Here is a 21738-nt window from a genome sequence, read left to right as displayed (position 1 = left end):
TTTACAGTGTGGAAAAGAGCGGCATGGACAGGTCATCTCATTTTGTGTTCCATAATAAGACATTGTGATTGGACAACATGAAGGTGAGTAAATTACCGAATTTTCATTTTTGAGTAAACTGTCTCTTGTAAAAACAGCATGCAGTTATGAAAAGTGCCTAGAAAAATAAAAACATAAAGCAAATCAATCAATATTTCTGTTTTATTGACATTTTATAGCAATGTTGATGGGAGTTCCAATAATATCATAATTCTCCCATCATCCATTTATAAAATATACTACAGTTGAAACTTCTTACTGGAATACAAAAGTAGTAAATTTTGGTGTCCAGACATAAAGCGATAACAAATGCAACAACTTAGTCCCTGACACAGATGAAAATCAGTTATGGTGAATAAATACATTTATGCACATATATATTTCCACGTATCAATTCAAATTTTGTGTCAATTAAATACGTCAAGAAGTTTGTTTTTCCACTATATACAACCCAACATGCTACCGTTCTCTTCACCCACGCAAAAATAAATAAAACTTTTGTTAGGTCAGCTCATTTGCAGTTGGGTCTTTGGTGATTTTTGGAGACAGTGAAGCGTCATTTAGGTACAGAGGAGCCATGATGAATAGTATTTTTAAATTCAATTTGTTTATTTTAATAACCTAATGGATAGCCCAGTGTATGGTCTCATCTTTTGTCCTTATTCCCCCATAGAGTCCATTAACACGCAAGAACAGTCAGTACGAATTAACACCGTGAGACTGGGACCAGCACAAACTGTTGGAACATGGAACACAGACACAAAGATGTCCAGATAAAACACCTTGTAAACTGCTATACACAAAGGTTTACATTCACGTAATTATGGACATGTTTCATCCGAAATCAGTTGCAAAAAGCATTTCAGTAAAGTTCACTTTACCCTTCTTAAGATGCGGTCACATTAGTGACATTTCAGCAGAATTTCAATAGTGCAGCGATGTACGAAACACAGCTCACACATCAAAGTCACTTTCAAACCAAGTAGTTTTCTGTCAGCCGGCGCCGTGAATTCGCATAACCAACTTGAACATGAGGGAACTTTTTCGCACTCACGTGAAACACATGGATTGAAATGACTGGATTTTGTCTGCGAAATTGTGCCAAGCAACAGTAAATGTGACCGCACCTTTGGATGGTTTAAAGGAATAGTGCATTCTCACTTTTGGGTGAACTACTCCTTTAAGCCCTTGGTGTTGGTCCGTCAGAGCTCTATTCAGAGATCTCTCCATGCCAAGTTTCCTCGCTTGCGCAGATGGTGCTGAATTCGGATAGGTCAGCCTGGTAGTTTCTCACTAACACAAAGTGGAGAAAGCCCCATCAGCTCGGCGAACTCGTGACCCTGATCCTGCCAAGCACAACGTGCCCTCTGAGCCCTGCCTTATGTCATATACGTGTATGAATAGAGCCGCTTGTAGTATAAACAGTCGGGCTGAGATGAGCGTGAGAGCGTATGCTGTTGTTTTTACACACATATGTCTGTACACCTTGTGTATGCATTCATGTATCTGTGTGCTCCCATGTGCCAGGTCGGACACACACACACACACACACACACACGCGTGCGCTCTCTCCTCCAGACACACAAAGCCCCCCGGGGCGGCCCGCTCTCCTGATTTGGCTCCAGCTAGAGGCGTGTGTGTCAGCAGGAGATGGAGGGTAGAAGAGGGTTTAAGAGGGTAATGGCAAACCAAAGTCAGTCATTCACCCACGCATTCACCATCCACCCGTCATCTGCTTGCTCTCTCCAGGACGCTCGCTCAGTCCCAGCCGTTGTCCTTGATCATGTGGGCGAGCTCGATAATGAACTTGCCCTCCTTGTACTTCTGACTGCTCTCAAAGGCATGTTCCTGGGGGCAGGAGGAGAGCGAGAAACGAAATTGACCGCAGGACTAACTTGGATGTGAAACTCGTCATCAGACTGTTCACGATAAAAAGGAAAAATCGTTCATGTTGGTTTCAGTTAGTTTTGAAAAACTTTCATGGCAAAAAAACAACAACAACTGAAAGACTAAAAATGTCATGTGGTGTAACCTTCAAATAAATTACATTTTCCTTCCACCTTGAATACATGTGAGTGTACACATCTTAATAGTTATTATCAAAAAAGTTGCAATTTGGGGAGTCGCACCACATGACATTTTACAACCTGAACTCCCAGATAACAAAAATAAGGGTCATACTTTAGTTTAGGGTCCAATTCTCACTATCATATATTAACGACTAATAAATAAACTTGACGACTAATGCCTCAATAAACTCCTAATTACTGCTTATTAAAAGTTAGTGAGGTAGTTGTTACGTTTAGGAATTAGGTAGGATAAGAGATTAAGAGATGTGGAATATGGTCATACAGAATAAGGCATTAATATGTGCTTTATAAGTACTAATAAACAGCCAATATCCTAGTAATATGAGTGCTAATAAGCAACAAGTTAATAGTGAGAATTGGACCCTAAACTAAAGTGTTACCAAAATATGTTCTAAGAACGTTTTGCTAACATTCCCATCATTTTGCTAACATTCACATCATTTTCACAAATCATGAAAAAGTTGAATGGTCTCTGAATGTACAAAATGTCCAGTTGACAAAAAAAAAAAAGTTTTAAAAGCATTATTCTTGATTATACGAAAGTTTAGGGAACGTTCCATTTCGTCATTTTGAAAACGTTATGTGAACGTTACTTTCAAATGTTCTCTAAACATTCTGAAACAAGTAGTAACATTTAAAATGTTTCAGGTAAAAAAAAAAAACCATTCCACAAGTGATGTATAAATAATGTTTTTGTGCTTATGTTTTGAGAACTTTATTAAAGACCAGATAACTTTGTACAAACATTCTATTAAGGTTACTGAAATAATGTTTTTTGCATAATTTTGAGAGAACCTTTCCAGAATGTTCTGAGAATGTTCCCTGTTAGCTGGGCTAGCCTTGTCCCATCATAAAATGGCCAAATTATGACTGTTCGCAGGTGTCCTCCTCACTATGATACAATTTCCGGTTTTTGGTTGGACCACAATTTTGTTCAAAAAAAATTTTTTCTAAGAAAATGTACAAATTGTTAGTCCTTTAATGGGGCTTTTTTTCTTCATTATTGTGTCAGGACAGTTTTCAGACATTCATGACTTAATTCATTTTAATTGAGTAATTAAAAACATGGTCATCATAGAAGATAGGTCAAACTGTTTCAGCATTAAATATTTGTCCTTTCTTTTTATAGCTGATGGATGCAGGCAGAAGGGAGCACTCATCAGATTTCTGGAGAAGGGCACTGGGTCAAGCTTCTCTGAAACGTCTGCATTTACACTGACAAAAATATCTGCCGTATTTATAAATAACCAGGCCACTATGGGAACGTATACTTGTTTGTGTGCATATTGGTGTTTGCATTGGTCCAGACTCCATGTCAAGGGCGACCAGAAATCCACTAGCCCCGAAAAAACAATCGTCATGCGGCACAGCTGCTGATTAAAAATGGACACCATGCAAGGAATGTGTCCTGCTTAGACAAGCCTTTATGAGCAAGCTTGAACTCGCAATGCCATGCATATTAACAATGTGCTATTATCTTGAGTGATCGTGACTCTGGTGACTTTTTCGGTCAATGTTAACATGCAAACATTCACTTTCTTCAGGTAAATGGGGCTGCAAGTAGGCTATTTGTTGAGCACGGGACTTATGGGTGTAAATGGAAAGCTTTAAAGGAATAGTACACCCAAAAACTGAAATTCTGTCATCATTTACTCACCCTCATGTTGTTGTATGACTTTCTTTCTTCAGTGGGGTCCAACATTTTTTGGACCCCATTGACTTCATTATATGGGCAAAACAGTTCACAGAAGAAAGAAAGTCAGAATTGTCATTTTTGGGTGAACTAATGTGCAGTTATAATGTTAGCCAAAGTGTCTCGCACATCATTTATAATTCAGTTTTTCCATTTTCCACCCTCTCTACGCTGTTTTTGCTACTGTACATTAAAGACTACTATGTGTAAATGACCTGTGTTATGAGGTGATGTCACTTTTATGTAAATGTACTTTAACTTTCCATGTTGTGAGGGTTTCCTTACATATTTCCACCCCAGTGTGGTTTTGCAGTTTTCGCAGTAGATGTCGGCCACCGCATGAAGCCCCGTGAGCAGAACCCGCTCCTCTGCAGGGCCACATCCCACGTTCACCCTGAGGAGACCAGTGAGACACAATCACGGAAAGGAAGATACAATCAGGTGACTTTCTATTCATCAACGAATCCTGAAGAATTAAATGCATCATGGTTTTCACAAAAAGTATTAATCAGCAACTATTTTTTAACATTGATAATAATAATAATAGTTTCTTGAGCAGCAAATCAGCATATTATAATGATTTTTGAAGGATCATGTGACACTGAAGACTGGATTGATGATGCTAAAAATTCAGCTTTGCATCACAGAAATGAAATACATTTCAAATATAATAAAACAACGTTTTAAAGTGTAATAAAAGTTTACAATATTATTGTTTTTACTGTATTTTTCAGCCTTGGTGAGCAAAAGAGTCTTTTTTTTATAACAGTAAAAAAGCTTTCAGACCGAACGTTTCAGCGGTAGTGTGTATGCGCACAACTGCCATGTCAAACTCCTTCAAATAACAGAACTGTACAAACAAATATCCACTTAAAAACACAGAAGCAACTTACACAGAGTTGAAGAGATAAGCTCTGCCCTGACTTCCTTGAAAGGACTAAAAGAAAAAAAGAGAATTGCATGTGATATCTCACTTAAATGTTAATCTGAAAGCGTGTTAAAAAGCAGCTTTTCATCCGTGCAGAACTGATGTGACATTAAACAGCATGTGTTGATCTTCCAATCTGTGCGCTTCTCGTATGCTTAACAAACATGCTTGTTCGTGTCGTCAGGTGGTAATTTCTCCGCTCAATAATCACCTTGGAGATGAGTTCGTCGTGGTTGGCGAGGTGTGCTCTGCAGTGGATGCAGCTGTAGGTGCGGTGGCAGCTGGGCAGGTACGCCTGGAAGGTTTTGGAGCGCGTCATGGTGACCATGGGCCGGGTCGGCGGGCGGTGCAAGAAGGGGCTGCCGGCCCAGGTCGGCTCACATGGGAAGCACCGCAACACACAGGTGAGGGCCGTGGTGGGGCGGGGTGGGAGGTATACACCTGCACACACAGGGATGTCCTGGGATGAGTATCACAGCTGTATAGATTGCATTGCACTCTTTTTGTGAGCGAACTCTAAGGCCTCGTTTACACTGTCAGTGAAATGTGACCCAATTCCGATTTTTTGGTCATATGTGACACAGATCGGATGTGTTCTATGACAGTGTAAACAGGAACAAAACGCATGCATTCGGATATTTTGAGATCGGTTTCAGGCCTCATTCATATGTGGAAATAAATAAATCGGAAAGAACGTGTAAACGGACGGTCAAAAAAATCGGATAAAGGTAACAAATCAGAATTGGGCATCAAGACCTGCAGTGTAAACGAGGCCTAAGTCAACCAGTGCCGTGAATTTGAGGCGGCACTATCTGTTGAACAAGGTTAGATTACTATTGCTCAAGCATAGTACTTGGGTAGGGTTAGAAACCAATTATTCAGAATCTACAATGCAACTGAATCTACAGTGTGAATCATACAATTCTTAAACAAAGTAATCTTATAAGCAGGAGATTTTGTGGCTCAAGTATAACCATACAGTGCAACCATTGTAGTTTAACCCAAAGTTGAACATTCCTCAACCAAGTGTGCCGCACGCATCCTAAAAAGTGAAGTCAAAACAATTCGATCGCCCCCTGGTGGCTGGCTGCAGTATAGGTCTTTAATCCCGCCCTCTCCATGTAATCGAAACGGAACATGAGCCAAACTTAAAAATTCCAATTACTCTTTTCCAAAGACGGTTTCTGTCATTTTAGTAAGTTCTCATCATGTAAACATGTTCAAGTGTTAGTTTTCCCATTAAGTTTTGTTATAATTAGTTATTGGGCGGGATCTTGATGCGGCGGCTCCACCCCAGGATCATTGCGCATGCTCCGAACGACGCAATCAGCAACAATCGTTACTGGGAAATTTTTGCTTAACTGTGGAAGGAAGAAGAGTTGCGATGCCCAACTTTTTTACAGTCTACGTCCACAAATCTGAGTGACCAAACAAGGTCACCCCCCCCCCCCCCCCAAAAACACCCAAACAGCTCAAACGTACGAAATAGACATTCAGTGCCTCGTCACCCTGCTTTCGTTTTAAAAAACATGGGCACTCCCATTAGAAAATTTGGAAAAATACGCTAGCCTCTGGGAAAAAAACCCTAAAGTGGATACAAGGCTTAAAACACCTTTTGCGAGAATCGTTATATATTATATTAATAATTGAAATGATCTCATCATTTGGCAGCAGAATTGTATTGTCTTTCCAACTAATTTCTTCCTCAAAAATACTAAAAGAATTGTTAATGGAAACGTTGAGGAATCTGGTTTGTTAAGAAGTGGAAATGGAAACGTTCAATTTCTCATGTTTCCCATCCCTAAACTTTGGTACATAACTTGTCCTACACAGTTTAATCAACAAAACCTTAAATCCAGTGGTGTTGTTGTTAACTAAAACTCAAGTTACTAAAAATCATTTTCATTAATTGAAATAAAAATTAAATAAAGATGAAAAACTTAAACTCAAAAAAACTTCAAAATAAGATTAAATATATAAATAATACTAAAACAATACTTCTCACATCATGTGGCTTGTTGAGGAAAGGTGTGCTGTTACTTTTCTAAGCGATCAGATACTTTGCTGTAGGCTCTTTTAACTTGGGCCAGAAAGACCTGGTGAGAAAGACATTGTGGTATTGTGGACACTTTGGCATGATCACACACTCTTTCCATTTTGTTCACTAGTGGTGCAGAAATTGCACGCTTCCCCTTTAAGAATGTCCAGTGGTTAGCATCTGTTTTTATGCACCAGTCTGATGCTTTATTGTTGCATTGCTCTCTCAGTCAGAAGGCTTTGTTGAGGCAGGGGTGAGCCCGTCTTAAGAGCCCAGAGCAAAAAGGCGCCTCTTATGTTCTGTCCATTGTTTTTCCGTCAAAAGCGTGGGGCTGGGGAATAAAGAGGCTACTGATGGATCGAAGCGCTTTCCCACACAAACACACAACCGTCGGCTGGGGAAAACGCACACTCGTACTCGTCCACAAATAAACTCTCTAGCATTCTGGTGACCCGCTCTCGCCCCAGTTCCACACTCTGAGCCATGCGGGTATTTTAGGACTCTGCGAGTTTGCTCAGGACATGATGCTGAAAAGGACCCATGGTGTTTTCTTACAGTTTACCGTCAACCAAACGATGCACTTCGATACACTGCTATAACTGCATAATAGATGAGATAATGGATTTCTCTTTCTCTCGCACAAGCTTTGGGAGAGACAAAGTGGCTTTTATTTGTTTCAAGTTAATTCTGGTTCCGTCTATACGTGTATATTGTATTTGAACTTAAATGTAAGATGTTTTGTATGGAAACATCAATGAATTATCATTAGAAGAGTGGAAACCTAATGGTTTACCAGTATTTCAGGGAGATGTAAACTATCCTTTGAGACTCAAAGCTGAAGGAACCAATGAGTAAGAAACGATCAAATACGCCTTTTATTGCTCTGGAATGCTTTTTCCAACATTTTTTCTTGGGATTTTGTGTTTGTATCCCTCCTTATTTACGCAGCTGCAAATTGAATCCAGGTTTTGTATTGCCATAAAAGGCAGATCGATAAAAGCAAAGGGAGAGAGTCTCAGTACGGTTTCGTCAAGCAGACAAAAACATATTCGCTGAGCTCTGATCCGTGAACGCTGATGAACCTTCAGGCACAACCAGTTCAAATACTGATCACTGATCCAACACATAAACTGTGCCACAGATCACAAAGCTGGACACAAGCAGAATAGAAAGCAGCACATCTTATAGGATGTTCAAGAGATTAAACTATAGGGTGATAGAGGCAGAAGATTCAATCAGATTTTCTAAGCTGTTCTGAGTGTTTTTAGGGTCTGCAAAGAACAAACAATACTAAGGATCACAAATAACAGCATTAAAGGAATAATTTACCCAGAAAATACAATTCTGTCATAATGTCTCCCATTCACAGCTCTTTCCTTAACAACAGTTTGTAGTGACTAGGTCTGTCTGTCATGCTCCAAAAATGACAAAAAGCACCATAAAGGTAGTCCCAATGGCTTGAGCACTATCACCCTGTAGCCCAAGACTGGTTGCCCACTGAAGCTAAGCAGGGTTAAACCTGGTCAGTACCTGGATGGGAAAACTCCTGGGAAAACTAGGTTGCTGCTGGAAGAGGAGATAGTGAGGCCAGCAGGGGGTGCTCATACTGTGGTCTGTGTGGGACACTATACTGTGAAAAAAGTCTCTTCGGATGAGACGTTAAACTGAGGTCCTGACTCTCTGTGGTCATTAAAAATCCCAGATTTGCCCATTGGCCACTGTCCATCACCATGGCCTCCTAATCATCCCCATATACTGATAGACTTCATCACTCTATCTCTTCTCCACCAATAAGCTGGTGTGCAGTGGGTGTTCTGGCGCACTATGGCTGCCATCCCATCATCCAGGTGGATGCTGCACATTGGTGGTTGAGGAGATTACCCCCTTCCATATGTAAAGTGCTTTAAGTGCCTAGAAAAGTGTTATATTTTGACTTAACAAATTATTTTTATTATTATTATATTCCAAGGGTCTGTCCAAATACCCAAACTTACAGTCTTTGCACTTGACTACTTGTCTACATCTATGATGTAGAATTTCCTGTATTTGGCCCAAGAGTTTAAGTGGGCGTGAAGACTGCAAGTATGTGAAGAACTTTTGATTACCTGATGATTTATTTAAACATTTACACACACAGAATACAGCTTTATTTACACATTTTGATTTTGATTAATTTGCACTTTAAAATCCCAATTCAGAGGCTGAATCCATCGAAGGCCGCATTCGAAGGTCGAGTCACCGCGGCACGACGAAAGATGTCCCAAGTCGAAGGCTCCTTCAGATGCGGCCTCGAAATGCATCGTTTCGCGGGCAATGAAGGATACAACGGATGGATCCTTCGCAGCCTATCCTATCCCAGAATTCATTGCGTGCCGGTGATGACAAGACATTTTTGAGAGAAATTGTCAGATTACACTTTTAAATGTAAGTATTGGGTTTCAACTTACTCAAATAATCTAATGTATCTAATGATACAAATGTAACAATTCAAATGTTGACATTTCTTACCTAGATGCGGTTTTATATAGTTTGTACTCTTTATTATGTCCATAAATGGACCAATGTGAACATATTTAGACAGGGTTTGGACCCTGTTTTGTTTTTAGGCAGCTGTTTAAGTTGCTAGGTGACAAGAACAGTCCTCCATAGGCTAGACCGTCCCATTTAACAACCCCTGGTCCGACCTTTGTGGACTTTGAAGTCCGAGTCCTTCGAAGGATGCAGCCTTTGAATTGGGACGCAGCTTATATGTCTGTTCAGTAGTCCCTACGTAACAGACGACAAAATTTAATTGTGGTGCTTCTAATTAAGTGATAAAAAAGCAGTTGCAAATGTTGTACAATACTCATCTTTGCAACATTTTATGTTTTACAACCAAATTATATAATATCTGATTAGTTTAACTTACACTTATTAATTTAACTTAATTGAACATGATGCATGATGGGATACACTTAGCCCCGAATACTGCTCCGAATCGGTATTAGAGATTTAAGAGCCCAGATTTAGTGTAAGTTAAGGGCACTGAGCTTTGGAGATTGTGTTGTTTTGAAGTGTCCAAGACTGCAAGTGTGGGTATTTGGACAGGCCCACAGTCTTCTGAACCCAGACTCTTTGTTTTATGGAAAGAGTTGCGTAAATATGTTTACTTTTGTGTTTCATGAAAAAAATAACAACAGCATACAAGTCTGGAAAGACATAATGGTGAGTACTGTAAATAATGACAGGGTTTTCATTTTTTGGGGAACAGTACCTTTAACTTTGTTAATTTCCCCCTTAAATGAATATCCCGAGGTTACCGTAGTCAGCCGTATCCAGTCCATATCCAGATCAGATGGTGGACCAGCACCAAGAAGACACGACCACAACGCAGCCCTGAATGTCAGCAGAGATCCTGTCTACTAGACAATCCCCTGCGAAGGCCTCGTCGACACGACAGCCATCGGCACAGATCCTCAGCAAAGACCACAAGAACCAGACAAGACCACAGACCTATGACCAGCTTCGACTCCATACTGGCGTGATGAATCTGATCTTCAAGCAAAAGGAACTGTATGAAATATATGAATGCTACCAATCCACAATCTGATTTCTGACTTGTGATGCAGACTGAATCATAATCACACTATGTTCGTTCGTTTGGCCAGAGGAAAACTGGTCCCATGGCTGAGCCTGGTTTCTCCCAAGGAGATTTTTCTCCCCTCAATTCTGTCACCTGATGGAGTTTGGGTTCCTTGCCACTGTCTGTCGCCTCTGGCTTGCTTAGTTGAGGACACTTAATATTCAACAATATTATTGATTTCACTGCACTGACACTATTGGATGAGAACTGAACTGTGCCGGACGATGACATCGCTGTTTTCTGCAGAACTGCTTTATAGATTAAATGAACTAATTTAATAATTGATGATCTTTCTTTACAATAGAACTGAATCAACACTGTTGAACAATGACACTCTTTTCTTTTAGAGCTGCTGTACACTGAATCGTTTTCCTGTTATCACTGTAAAGCTGCTTTGAAACTATCTGTATTGTATTGTATAATGCGCTAGGCTAGGCTATATATAAATAAAGGTGACTTCACTTAATGTCTCCTGCTGAACGCTCTGATAAATTTGTTGTGACAGAGGGGTTGTAGCACTCATCACTTCAAGGACTGTGCAACGCAAGGACCTTCCTTATGTAACCAGAGCAGCGCTGATGGGGATAACAGCAGCAACAGAAAGAGAGGAAACACATCCTTGAGCTGCGTCCATCCCTTCACTGGCTGTCCAGCCTCGAGCGTCTTATTTAACAGTCTTTTTGGTGATGCGTTTACTGTAATTACTTTGAGATAAGATTCCTAATCTGGATTTCTGACATGATTGTTGAAACCTTACCCCCCCCACAACCTTAATTTTTAAGAAAAATGGTGTAATATGATGTTGCGTCATAGCAAATGATTAAACAAACAGCCCCTGTAATTTCCTGAGTGGGTCATGAAAATTAAAATGTTCTGCTTTTTGTGATTATCCATTTCTGATGGCTTGTATTTGCATTCATATGCAGTTTATCACACGAAGAGTGTCACGGTATAATACCATAGCTTAAGACCTGCAGGAAAAAAAAATGTGAAAAACATAATCCCTGTAGACCGGATTGGATTTGACAGTGTTTCAGAAATTACTTGTCAGCATTCAGGCTCTCTGAATTCGATCGCGTAAGAGCGAGAGAGCTCGTTGAAAATAAAACAGTAATCAATTCTTATTATTGTTTCATGCAATAAGTCAATGTTTGAGTGCTGTGCTGGACTAAACCTGATTCACTGACAGCAGACACTATGTGGGGCTGGATTTCAGCCACAATGCACTACTGGCACTGTTTCCTCCTTGGAATCACAAGCATGCTTTCAAATGTGACCCCTGACAACAGCAATAAACAACATTTAAAATAAGAAAAAAATGATTTGTTGAGCCAAATACAACATGCTGGAGCAAATCGACACTAAACATGGCAGTAAAATATGAGACTTGTTGAAATATCACACTTAAACATGTTGATAACTCAACCTACTGCTCAATGCAGTTCTGTCATTAAGCTCCATCAAGTCAAACCCATTAGTAACTGACTAGTTAGGGAGCTTACTAAGTTTCAAAACACAACCAATATGATAAACCCACGACGTGCAAATGTTATTTGTGGTTAGAAGTGTATTGGTCTAGTGGGTGAGTTATATTGTGATTATTCTGTTATTTTTCTGAATATTAAATATTAGATAACATTCAAGTATTCTAAATATCAAATATTTTAATTCAATTCTATTAACTAATCTATTCTGTTTATGCCGGATATTCTATTAAAATTTTGATGAAAATGTTTGATATAAATATATCACCTTTTTATCTAAACAATCTATTCAGTTCTGTTAAATAATTTATTATTTATACTGAATATTCTATAACATTTTATGACATGTTCTAAATATGAAATATTTTTAATACTCTATATTAGGAATTGAATGTTACTGAATGTTGATCATTAATTCATAGATAAATATTCAGTAACACTTTATTTTACAGTGTGCATCTAGTAGTTTCTATGGAAATAACTAAAAATGATTCAAAATGACATGCAACTAACCCTAACTCAAACCCTAATATAACCCTAACCCCATAGTAAACACATGTAGTTTATTAATATTACTCAGTTCTTAAATGTAGCCTATAATTACACTGGAACAAGGACACTTTAAAATAAAGTGTTCTTTAAAGTATTAAATATTATGCTGAATATTCTTTTTTAAATATGTATTTCTTTAATATAATATATTTAACAACCAGTGGGTCTGTGATCAAATACAGCAATGTTTATCTCCTGGAGAACTCCGACATGACGCAGACTGAATAAAGTGCACACTAATGCTGCTATTAATGCAGAAATGTCTTCATTTATGACGGATAGCACTTACATGCCATGCAAACGGTATGATAAAGGAGATGATTGTCAGATATGATACATGTGCCACTGATGATGCTGCAGTGATGCTGGATGTGATAGTGAAGGTGTTTGATAAACAAGCATCAGTAGCAGCATCACCACTGCGGACCTGCAGCGCATCACATCACACCATCTCCAGCAGAACTAGAACACAACACCGTCATCCTGACCTGATGCTCTTACACACACTATCAGTTGACATGATTTACATAAAGCAGATGACATAATTATCACACTTACATTTAGACTACGTGTTAAAACAACTCGCATTTACCTTTGGAAAGAAGAAAATGGGGTTGTGATATGGTGGCACGCGCTCCTCTTCCGTTTAAGTAAACCGGGATTCACAGCAAACTTTGCGTATGCTTTCCTGTCACGACAAATTCCTTCTCCCGCTTCGCTCGCGGTAAGTGTGGACGTGGTGCATGTAAACTAAGTTTTGTATGGGCACGATCGCACTGTACATCACCTACAGGGCAAATGACAACTCTTTCCACCAATCACTGAGACGAAGAGGCATAGCAACATTACGCTGATTGGTCAGAACATGAAAAAACAACCAATCATAAATTGGGCTGGTATCTACCTGCAACTGTAACTGAGTTTAGAGAACTTATGTCGAAAATCTATTTTTTTTTTCATCGACCAGAACATGTTTTACGTTGAAGTAAAAGGTACAAGATACTTAACTGTATTCATTCGGTGATGAAGTTAACAAATACAACTACCGTATGTAAGTATTTTGTTTATTTAAAACTTTGTAAAAAAAACACAAAAAAAAAACATATTGAAGTACACTGAACTAATTAGAGTATAGCAACGCTATAATCAAAGAAAGTTAAAAGTAATTGAATAGACGTTTTGATGTTATTGTACATTTATATTTTGTAATCTCGTAGTATTTTGCATTGGTTCGTTAGAGCAAGTTTTAGTTACCATATAGCGCCCTCTTCTGGTCAAAATATGTTGTTTTTTTTAAGTTACAGGCATTTAATGCGTCAAGGGTTGTACACTCTAAAAAAAAAATGCTAATATGGATAAACCCAACTGTTGGTTTAAATTAAACAGTTTAAACCTAGGTTAATTTAAACCAACGGTTGGGTTTGTGCATATTTGACTCAAACATGATTTAAAACAACCCAGCATTTTTATAGTGTATCTACTGTTTGACGAGAATAATGAGAATAATTAATTGATTAATTAATAAAGTAGTAAGATTAATAACACAGAGGCAAGATATAATTGTTTAAATTCATTTATAAATAATTTTCTATGTCAGTATATTCACAAATCCAAAACAGAACAGTGCAACTGAAACCAAATAGGCTCTATAACTAATCTTTGAATTCATCTTTGTAGCTATAACTTGAAATTTAACAGTACATTGAGTTCATACACAACAAATGAAAGTGGTTTGGAGAAAATATGAACTAGAAAATTAAACACAGCACAAGGCTAAGAGTTACTATATCCATATATACTTTACAAAATGAGGGGAAAAACACATTTGAACTCTACAACAACATCATTCAGGAGTGAGTTAGTGTCATGTCAATTTTGAATGCATCCTGTATTTCATTATTCCTTAAAAGAGTGATATAAGATGTTTCTTTTTCTCATTCAATGCATCAAAAAAGTAAAACCACCAACATTTTAAAGTTAAAATCTTTTCTTGACCCAGTAAAAGTACATTCAAGTCACATGACCACACACAAGCCTTGTCTGTGACCCAGTTACACTCCAACACAACCTCTTTCGTCAGTATAAAACACACACAAACCAGTCAAAAGCTCGGACACACCTGACTGACTTTGTTTCTCATGATCACAAAACCTTTTGACCTAAAGGCTATTGCTTGAATACTTTAAATGTATTTAAAAGACAAATATAAAGTTCCCCTATGAATTATTTTTTTTATAACTTAACTTATATTTAGTTTATTATTATTATTATATAAATTAGTGTGAGTTTAAAGAAAAGCTTTGAAGCAGCTTAAATATGAGTTTTGATTACTTTAATATTGTAACATGCTGAAACAGTAATAATGAAGATCGAATTGTGGTCAAAACTTCTGACTGGTCATATATTAAACTAAACACTTAACACTTCAAGCAATACTGAGGCATCTTTTAAGCCACAAATCTTGAAACTGACCAGCTTTTATTGTCAAAAAAACTAATTTACAAACACAAAATATACACACGTCAATCAAACCACATAGTACTGAAGTAAACATTAAAGTCTCCAGTGGCCTCTGATTACTGGTCTCTCAACAATCCCATAATACATCTTAAAACTAGTGTTTATTTTTGGTGCCTTGGAAAAACTTCAGTAGCTTCGGTATTGTCATTTAGACAGTTAACTCTTTAGTGAGTTCAGTGTTATTGCAGAAACTGATGCACAGCAAGTACCAGTCGGATTTACATCCTCACACTGTGATGAAACAATCAACTGCCAGTCAATCATACACTGAAAGCGCCAGTAGGGTAAATTTCACAGAAATATCATGAAGATCATGACATCACCCTAATATAATTGATATAATTGATGTCTCTTATAAGTCCTCCAGCTTTTTTATGGAAAATGTTTATTGCTATGAAGTTAAAGCTACAGAATGATTTCTTGACATCCGGTTCGCTTTAAAACGGCTCTGATGCTGAATTGCTGATTGCAGATTAATGCAGAACTGATAGCTGCCACTTCTACTCTCACGGACATAAACATCAAAGACTGCTGGGTAATTAAAAGGCCCATTTCAGAGGCCAAAGATCAGCAGAAAAGCATATTGATTGTTTAATTTGGCCTCGAGTCTTATTTAAGGGTGGTAGCGTAGTTGTTTTTCTCCATGAACTCCTTTAGCTTGGTGGGATAGTCTGTCATAATCCCTGTAGCTCCAAGGTCAAAGGCACGTTTAAAGTCCTCCTCGTCGTTCAACACCCAGATATACACCTGTGGTTGGAAAGGAAAAAGCAAAGACCAGTGGAAAAGTCCCATGATGACATTCCAGACAAGAGTGAAATTCCATTCAAAGCTCCAGCCATCTGCTCGTAAACATCATAGCACTCAAAACAATGTTTACCCATAAAGCACATGTGGTGTATGACCTAAATCTCATTTAAAGATTAGTACTCACTCACCTGTATTCCTCTGCCCGTCAGATGATCGAATAGAGCTTTTCTCATGAGGAGCCTGAAAATAAATCCATATTATCATTCCAACATATTAACAACCTTTAAATAAGTATGAATATTAGATGCTTGTAATTACTATTATCACTGAGGCCAGCATGGGCAAAAACACTAAAGCAGGGGTGCATTCCAGAAAGCAAGGTTAACTTACAGTCACATGTACCCTGAACTCTCGGTTGATTAACCCAAACCTTGGTTACTCGAGGTACGCAGGTTCCAAAACCGCAGTTTGAGGAAAGTTCAGTCAACCCGGAGTATGAAACTCAAGAGTTACCGGTGTCAAAGACAGGAGTCACCATTAAAAAAAACGGACACTATAGAAAAAGCAGGCCATACTTCTTTTTTTTATTTTGTTTAATGGTGATTTACACTCTTAGTATTTGTTTTAATCTTATATCTTTTAATCTTTAATCAGTTTTTATTACTGCGAACAAGAATTATATTGTTTTTGATGCTAATTATAATGATTGACATTAACTTTTTTTGCTCACCACCCACTGTGGCTAGTAGATTTCTAAAGTTACTAGCCACTCAGAATTTTCACTGGCCACAATTTTGACATTGATACCATGGGGAAAAAACAACCATATAGATATTTTTCATATTTTCTCATAATTTGGAAGTGGGTATATTAGGCTGCTGTCACTTTAAGACCTGACGCATGGAGCAATTATACTGTTACACGTGTTGTTTTCTTTCTCAAATGTTTACGTTCACTTAAAACATAACTGTCTGTGTTTATGTGAATACTCACCAAGACTGGCATTTTGACACGTTTAAGCGCAGTAAGCAGCGAAAAGACCCCTCAATTTAATAGTAAGTAGCTGCTTTTTGTGTGCGCACTTTGGGTGTGAGCACAAAATCTGCATGAATGTGTAAAATTAAGAGCAATTCGCGCAATCCCACAGCAAATTCAAGCCCTGTAACAACAACAATATTCATCCGGAGCAAATTAAATGAGTGATTTAGGAGAGGCGGGTTGTGTGTTAACTTGCTGTCGGAGTAATTAGAGAGGGAGAAAGTGCAGCTGGTATCGTGTATCTATTCTGTGCAAAATGAGTACTGAGTATATATAAATGCTTATATGCTTAATGCTTATATAATATTGTGTGAAATCTGTCACGCACACTGGAGCCTCATCAATATGGCACGCATGAGCTCAATACTTCTGAAGTAAACTAACCTGCAGGTTTTGGAACCAAAAGTGAGATTATCAGCTTTCTATAGTCGCATAACCTGCTTTCTGTAATACCCGCCAGGCAGTTATCTACGTTCAAGAAACACATAAACCGTGTGAAGGAAATATTTAGGTAAAAGGTTTATAGAGGCCAGAGTGTACATAAACTCACGTGTCTGCCAACCACGTTATAAAACGCTGACTCCGTGTCTGACGCTCAGGATCTTTGAGTCTACAAGAGACAAAATATTTATCACTTTTCAAATTCCCAACAAAATCTTTAGAGAAAATGTCTAGCAAAGCATTAGTTTTATGAGCATCCAAAGGTCATCCAATGCATGAAATTAAAAGAGCCTGAATCTACTAAAGGGTCAAATCTAAAGACTTTTTAAATCCTGGAAGAAAAAGAACGATTGGAGCATGTATGTAAGTATGACTAAAATGCAGATGTTCCTCACTTGGAAACAATTGAAGGCATTGGAATCTCCAGGAATTGTTCCTTGAGCGGGATGAAGGGCAGGAGGCCTGTGTAGAAGAGACCCACTAACAGCAGCACTCTGGACAAACTGAACAAGACTGGGATTTGCGGATTCTACAAAACAAGCGGGAAAACATCAGACGTTGACATTTTGCATACTCCGAGTTCGAATAACTTACTGTCAGAGTAAAACAATGTTTCACCTCTTCGTAACATTTCCTAACGATTTCATTGCTGGAGTTTCCCCAGACGGTCAAATGCTCCCTGTTGTATCGGATGACCATCTCGGACACCTGACGGAAAAAAAGGTAGAACTCTATTTTGCTTCTGACAAACTTGTCTCACTAACCTGATTAATTTTAGTGGTGACAAACAGCCGCACAGACAGAGGATTCAAGGAAATGAAATATGAGCAGGACTGGCAGGGTCATCACACCTTCTTGATGAGGGTGTCGTTGTTGACCTTGATGTCGATGTTTACAGGAGTGTTTGGGAAAGCTTCAAACACGTCTTTCAGCAGCGGGATGCGTTTGTCATCTCCTCCTTCACAGTAGCACTCTGAAATGAATATATGCTAAACATATTTGAATCAAGTAAACAGTGGCTTGTTTTAAATACGTCTTTTTTAGTTTGCATGTCTTTTTTGCTTTAATTACAACTGCATTCAAACTGCATAAATTCCAAAAGTTTGTAAAAAAAATCTTAAAATCATGTTATCCTGTGTGATTTTAAGAATGACCCAAAGAGCTTGTGCTTTAATGGAGGCACATGCTTCAATCGGACCATCTATCCACTTATCCACCATCTCAACGGCCGTTTATGAGCATTATTTATTCACATTACACATTTAAGCTAAGCATTTAAAAACGTACGGTGTACACTACAGTCCCTGTGCTCACTGCGTCCCAAACTGGAGTATTTTAAGGATTTATAAAAGATGAATCACTGTCTGAACATCCGGGATTTCGGTACAGAGATAAAGGTTAGGATTATCATTTTTTGGTAGTATTACATCACATCATGAGTGTATATTAGCACCATTTGTTGTTTTCTTGGTGCATCCGGTAGAGCGTTTGGACCCAGAAGCCGTGACGCATGACGTCAAACTTATACAAAGGAGCTCACATGATCAGTTACAAATTTGTTGAGTGACAGAAATAGTGAAGAAACAAAAAGCAAATAGCATTTCCATATAACTTACTTAAATTTTTTTAATCCTAATTTTTTTTTTCACATTCTAAAATGTTTCCAGGATTCAATTAAATTTGTTGAACATTACCTGGACTGAACACTCACCTCGTTTGAAAGTCACCCCAAGCTTACAAAGGTAAGGTGGAAGTTCCTAAGAAGACAAACACACACAGACACTTTTATATTAAAGCATTTGACATAAGAGTTTTACGTCTGCTTACAAATTAATAGAAAAAATGTGGACTGCAAGTGTGAATACAGGATGTTTGAAGTTTCTCCACTCACAGCATAAGCCACATCAGCGATGTATGAGTTAATGCCAGTCGACCTCTTGAGGTTGGAATCATGCAATACCACCACCTGCTCATCCTTGGTCAAATGACAGTCCAGCTCCAACATGTCAGTGCCAAGTTTTACAGCGCTGAGGAAATAGAAAACATACAACAGATGAGTTAAGGATGCATCTGTCCATAAATTAATGAAGATTTTCATCCAGAACTTCATAGAATATTTTTGTACAATTTATTCATCAACTGATGATGCCACTTAGAGGAAGGATACAACATATTCAGAAAAGAGGAAAACCCACTCCAGAATACTTCTGAATTCTACAACATCAAGTATACATATTAACTAAACATGCTTTGTTTTAGTACAGTCACACTCATCAATGCAAATCCAAGCCATAAACAGCAGCCCATTGATAAACTCACTGCTTGAAGGCTGCCATTGTGTTCTCCAAGTTCTCACCGGCCCCTGAAGATGAACAAAACAATAAGTATCAGGACAAAACGTAGCTATTTTGTAGTAGCAGTGCTTTGTTTGCTCACAATATTGATTTTGGTAGTCAAATAATTACTTTAGGTAATGTTTATATTCAGACTATATCTATATGTAGTTTCTATGGTATTCCACTTCATAGTCCACACTCCAGTGCCTAGTCAATAAAGGTAAGTTAATGATGAACCCTCTGAACCAACACTGGCCCAACATGAAGGTATTATGAAGTTTGTCTTATATCTCGAATTTGACATAATCCAGATTTTCAATCAGGAATGATGTGAACTTCAGGTCCTGGTGTGACAAGGGGTAAGGCTCTAAGATTGATGGTAATCTAATGTAATTTCAACAAATTATGGATAAATATAAACGTCTAAAGTCTTGCTAATTTTTTTTGCATTTTATTCAAAGCAGTACATCATTAAATGATAATTTTGAAATATCTCCATTTGAGAAATTACTTTTTCAAACATCCGGGATTTTTTTATTTTTTTTTGGTTATAAATCTTTATGTGATCGATATGGCACAGAGGATTCGGAAATTATGGGAAGGGGAGTTGTAGTTCCAATTGATGAGGATATTTGGGACAAAGTATGGGAAAATGATAAAGTCTGTAATCATATTAAAGCAGTTCAGCAGAAGATATAACACAGATTACATAGGTTATATAACCAGACCACACACATGCTTTTAACAATTCCTTTTCCCCCTTTTGTCTTAAATGCAAAATTATTGGAATAAAATACTTTGTGAAATGTAAAAGTTTCTAAGTATAAACCTGGAACTGGAACCCTTGACACTTGTTCCTGTAACAACATTACTGTCTGATAATTTAGTCCTCACCCCTACCCCTAACCAAACCCTTCCCATGTTATCCCTACAATCAGAGGGAAATGGTTGGTGAATAACACTGATGTAAAAATCCCTAACCCGGGTTGTAAGCCTAAATTTGACAAACCGTAAACTTGTCCTTCAAATCTTATTGGTTGGTTGGAACTTGGAATGTTGTTCCAGGTCAGGATAAACAAAGATGTACTTTGTGAAATCATGTTCACATACTGGTTGTAACGGACGTAACGTTGGGCCAGTAAGGGCTGTGTGTGTAAACCTAAATCCCCTTGCCTCAAGAGGCGTGCAAGTGAATGACACCAGTGACTGTGTAAGGTTAATTCATTGACTGTGTCAGTCTCAAAACCTAGCTAAGTCATCATTTTGCACATTACAGATCCCTGGGTTTTGACTTGACTGGACTAATGTTACAAAGAAAGCTGTAGCCTATATTTGACATAACTTATAAAAGCATCGTTTGTCCACTCACCGCCGCGGTGTGAGATGTGTCTGCTTCGGAAAGCTTCTCTCTTTCGCCGGTGCAGCAGTGACGGGCACTTCAACAGTAACGCCGATGTAAGCACATACCCGGTAACCGTGGACAAAACATAAACCACGGCGCTCATTTTTACCTTTAGCTATCGGACAAGCAAGTCAGACCTGTAAAGCACCTTATATGACTAGAAATTCATTAAGAAGCGACGTAAATCGCGACAGTCTCTTCTGGAGTACCACACACACCGGTCGATATCATCCAGCACCTCTGGCCATCCGCCGCTGCCACACTCTGTACCGATAAGAAGAAAGCCGAGAGAGGCTCTGAGGCAGAACATATAGTATCAGTCAGATTAGATCCTGCTTTAGGTGCACCGTCATGAATTTCTTTGTAAATCCACCCATGGTATTACAGTCCAATGTTTCTTGATAGGCCATCCCCCTGCGCAGTTTAAATATTGCTTCGGTCAATAACAATAACAGTCGCATGAACGCGCATGCGCACTACGAGCATCTGCTGACGCGAGTGAACGCAAGAGGATGCTAATGGACAAATAAAGTCTTTCGGATCAGATGCGTTCAACTGAAAACGCTTTATTTGCTTTATTAAAAACGGTCAGTGAAAAAATAGATCCAGTGTTGATCAGGAAATCAAAATTAAATAAATGTAATAAAATAAATGTAAAAACATTAAAAACGAATTTATATGAAGACTTCAGATGCAAAAGCCTCTAAGTCCGTCTAAAATGTTTGTTTAATATTAACATTTTTATCAGGCTCCTATGTATAGGTTTCTACCCAAGTAGGCCTACCGGCATTTCTGAATGCGCTGAGGC

General features: G+C 38.3%; 2 protein-coding genes across 6 annotated transcripts; both read right to left on the bottom strand.

Annotated features, from left to right (window-relative positions):
• Positions 1-184: 184 nt before the first annotated feature.
• On the bottom strand, positions 185-13282 carry ypel2b (yippee-like 2b). 5 transcript variants are annotated; one of them, XM_084418144.1, is made up of 6 exons: positions 13039-13193; positions 10088-10322; positions 4962-5191; positions 4716-4759; positions 4108-4216; positions 185-1887 (listed from the first exon to the last, which is right to left on the bottom strand). In XM_084418144.1, the coding sequence occupies exons 3-6, from the start codon at positions 5076-5078 to the stop codon at positions 1798-1800; spliced, it is 360 nt and encodes a 119-aa protein (XP_084274270.1). In that variant the 5' UTR covers positions 5079-5191; positions 10088-10322; positions 13039-13193; the 3' UTR covers positions 185-1797. The 5 variants fall into 5 exon arrangements, with proteins under 5 accessions (XP_084274270.1, XP_084274269.1, XP_084274267.1 ...); XM_084418143.1 differs by lacking the exon at positions 10088-10322 and having other exon boundaries at positions 13039-13282; XM_084418141.1 differs by having other exon boundaries at positions 200-4216.
• Positions 13283-14004: 722 nt separating this feature from the next.
• gdpd1 (glycerophosphodiester phosphodiesterase domain containing 1) lies at positions 14005-21430 on the bottom strand. Its single transcript, XM_084418138.1, has 10 exons — positions 20898-21430; positions 19512-19554; positions 19084-19219; positions 18904-18949; positions 18044-18165; positions 17811-17900; positions 17588-17721; positions 17302-17361; positions 15902-15953; positions 14005-15713 (listed from the first exon to the last, which is right to left on the bottom strand). The coding sequence occupies exons 1-10, from the start codon at positions 21031-21033 to the stop codon at positions 15576-15578; spliced, it is 957 nt and encodes a 318-aa protein (XP_084274264.1). The 5' UTR covers positions 21034-21430; the 3' UTR covers positions 14005-15575.
• Between the last annotated feature and the right edge of the window lie 308 nt (positions 21431-21738).

Source organism: Rutilus rutilus (assembly GCF_951802725.1).
Source record: "Rutilus rutilus genome assembly, chromosome: 9".
NCBI lineage: Eukaryota > Metazoa > Chordata > Actinopteri > Cypriniformes > Leuciscidae > Rutilus > Rutilus rutilus.
Note: the sequence above shows the minus strand (reverse complement) of the source record. Positions and strands in the feature narration are given on the sequence as shown.

Excerpts from the sequence above, each read along its gene's own strand:
- ypel2b (XM_084418141.1), bottom strand. The coding sequence starts at position 5,078 with ATGGTCACCATGACGCGCTCCAAAACCTTCCAGGCGTACCTGCCCAGC. Across the intron at positions 4,760-4,961 it reads ACGACGAACTCATCTCCAAG|TCCTTTCAAGGAAGTCAGGG; the intron begins GTGATTATTGAG and ends TTTTTCTTTTAG. Across the intron at positions 4,217-4,715 it reads GCTTATCTCTTCAACTCTGT|GGTGAACGTGGGATGTGGCC; the intron begins GTAAGTTGCTTC and ends TGGTCTCCTCAG.
- gdpd1 (XM_084418138.1), bottom strand. The coding sequence starts at position 21,033 with ATGAGCGCCGTGGTTTATGTTTTGTCCACGGTTACCGGGTATGTGCTT. Across the intron at positions 18,166-18,903 it reads TGGGGTGACTTTCAAACGAG|AGTGCTACTGTGAAGGAGGA; the intron begins GTGAGTGTTCAG and ends TATTCATTTCAG. Across the intron at positions 17,722-17,810 it reads TTAGGAAATGTTACGAAGAG|AATCCGCAAATCCCAGTCTT; the intron begins GTGAAACATTGT and ends CTTGTTTTGTAG.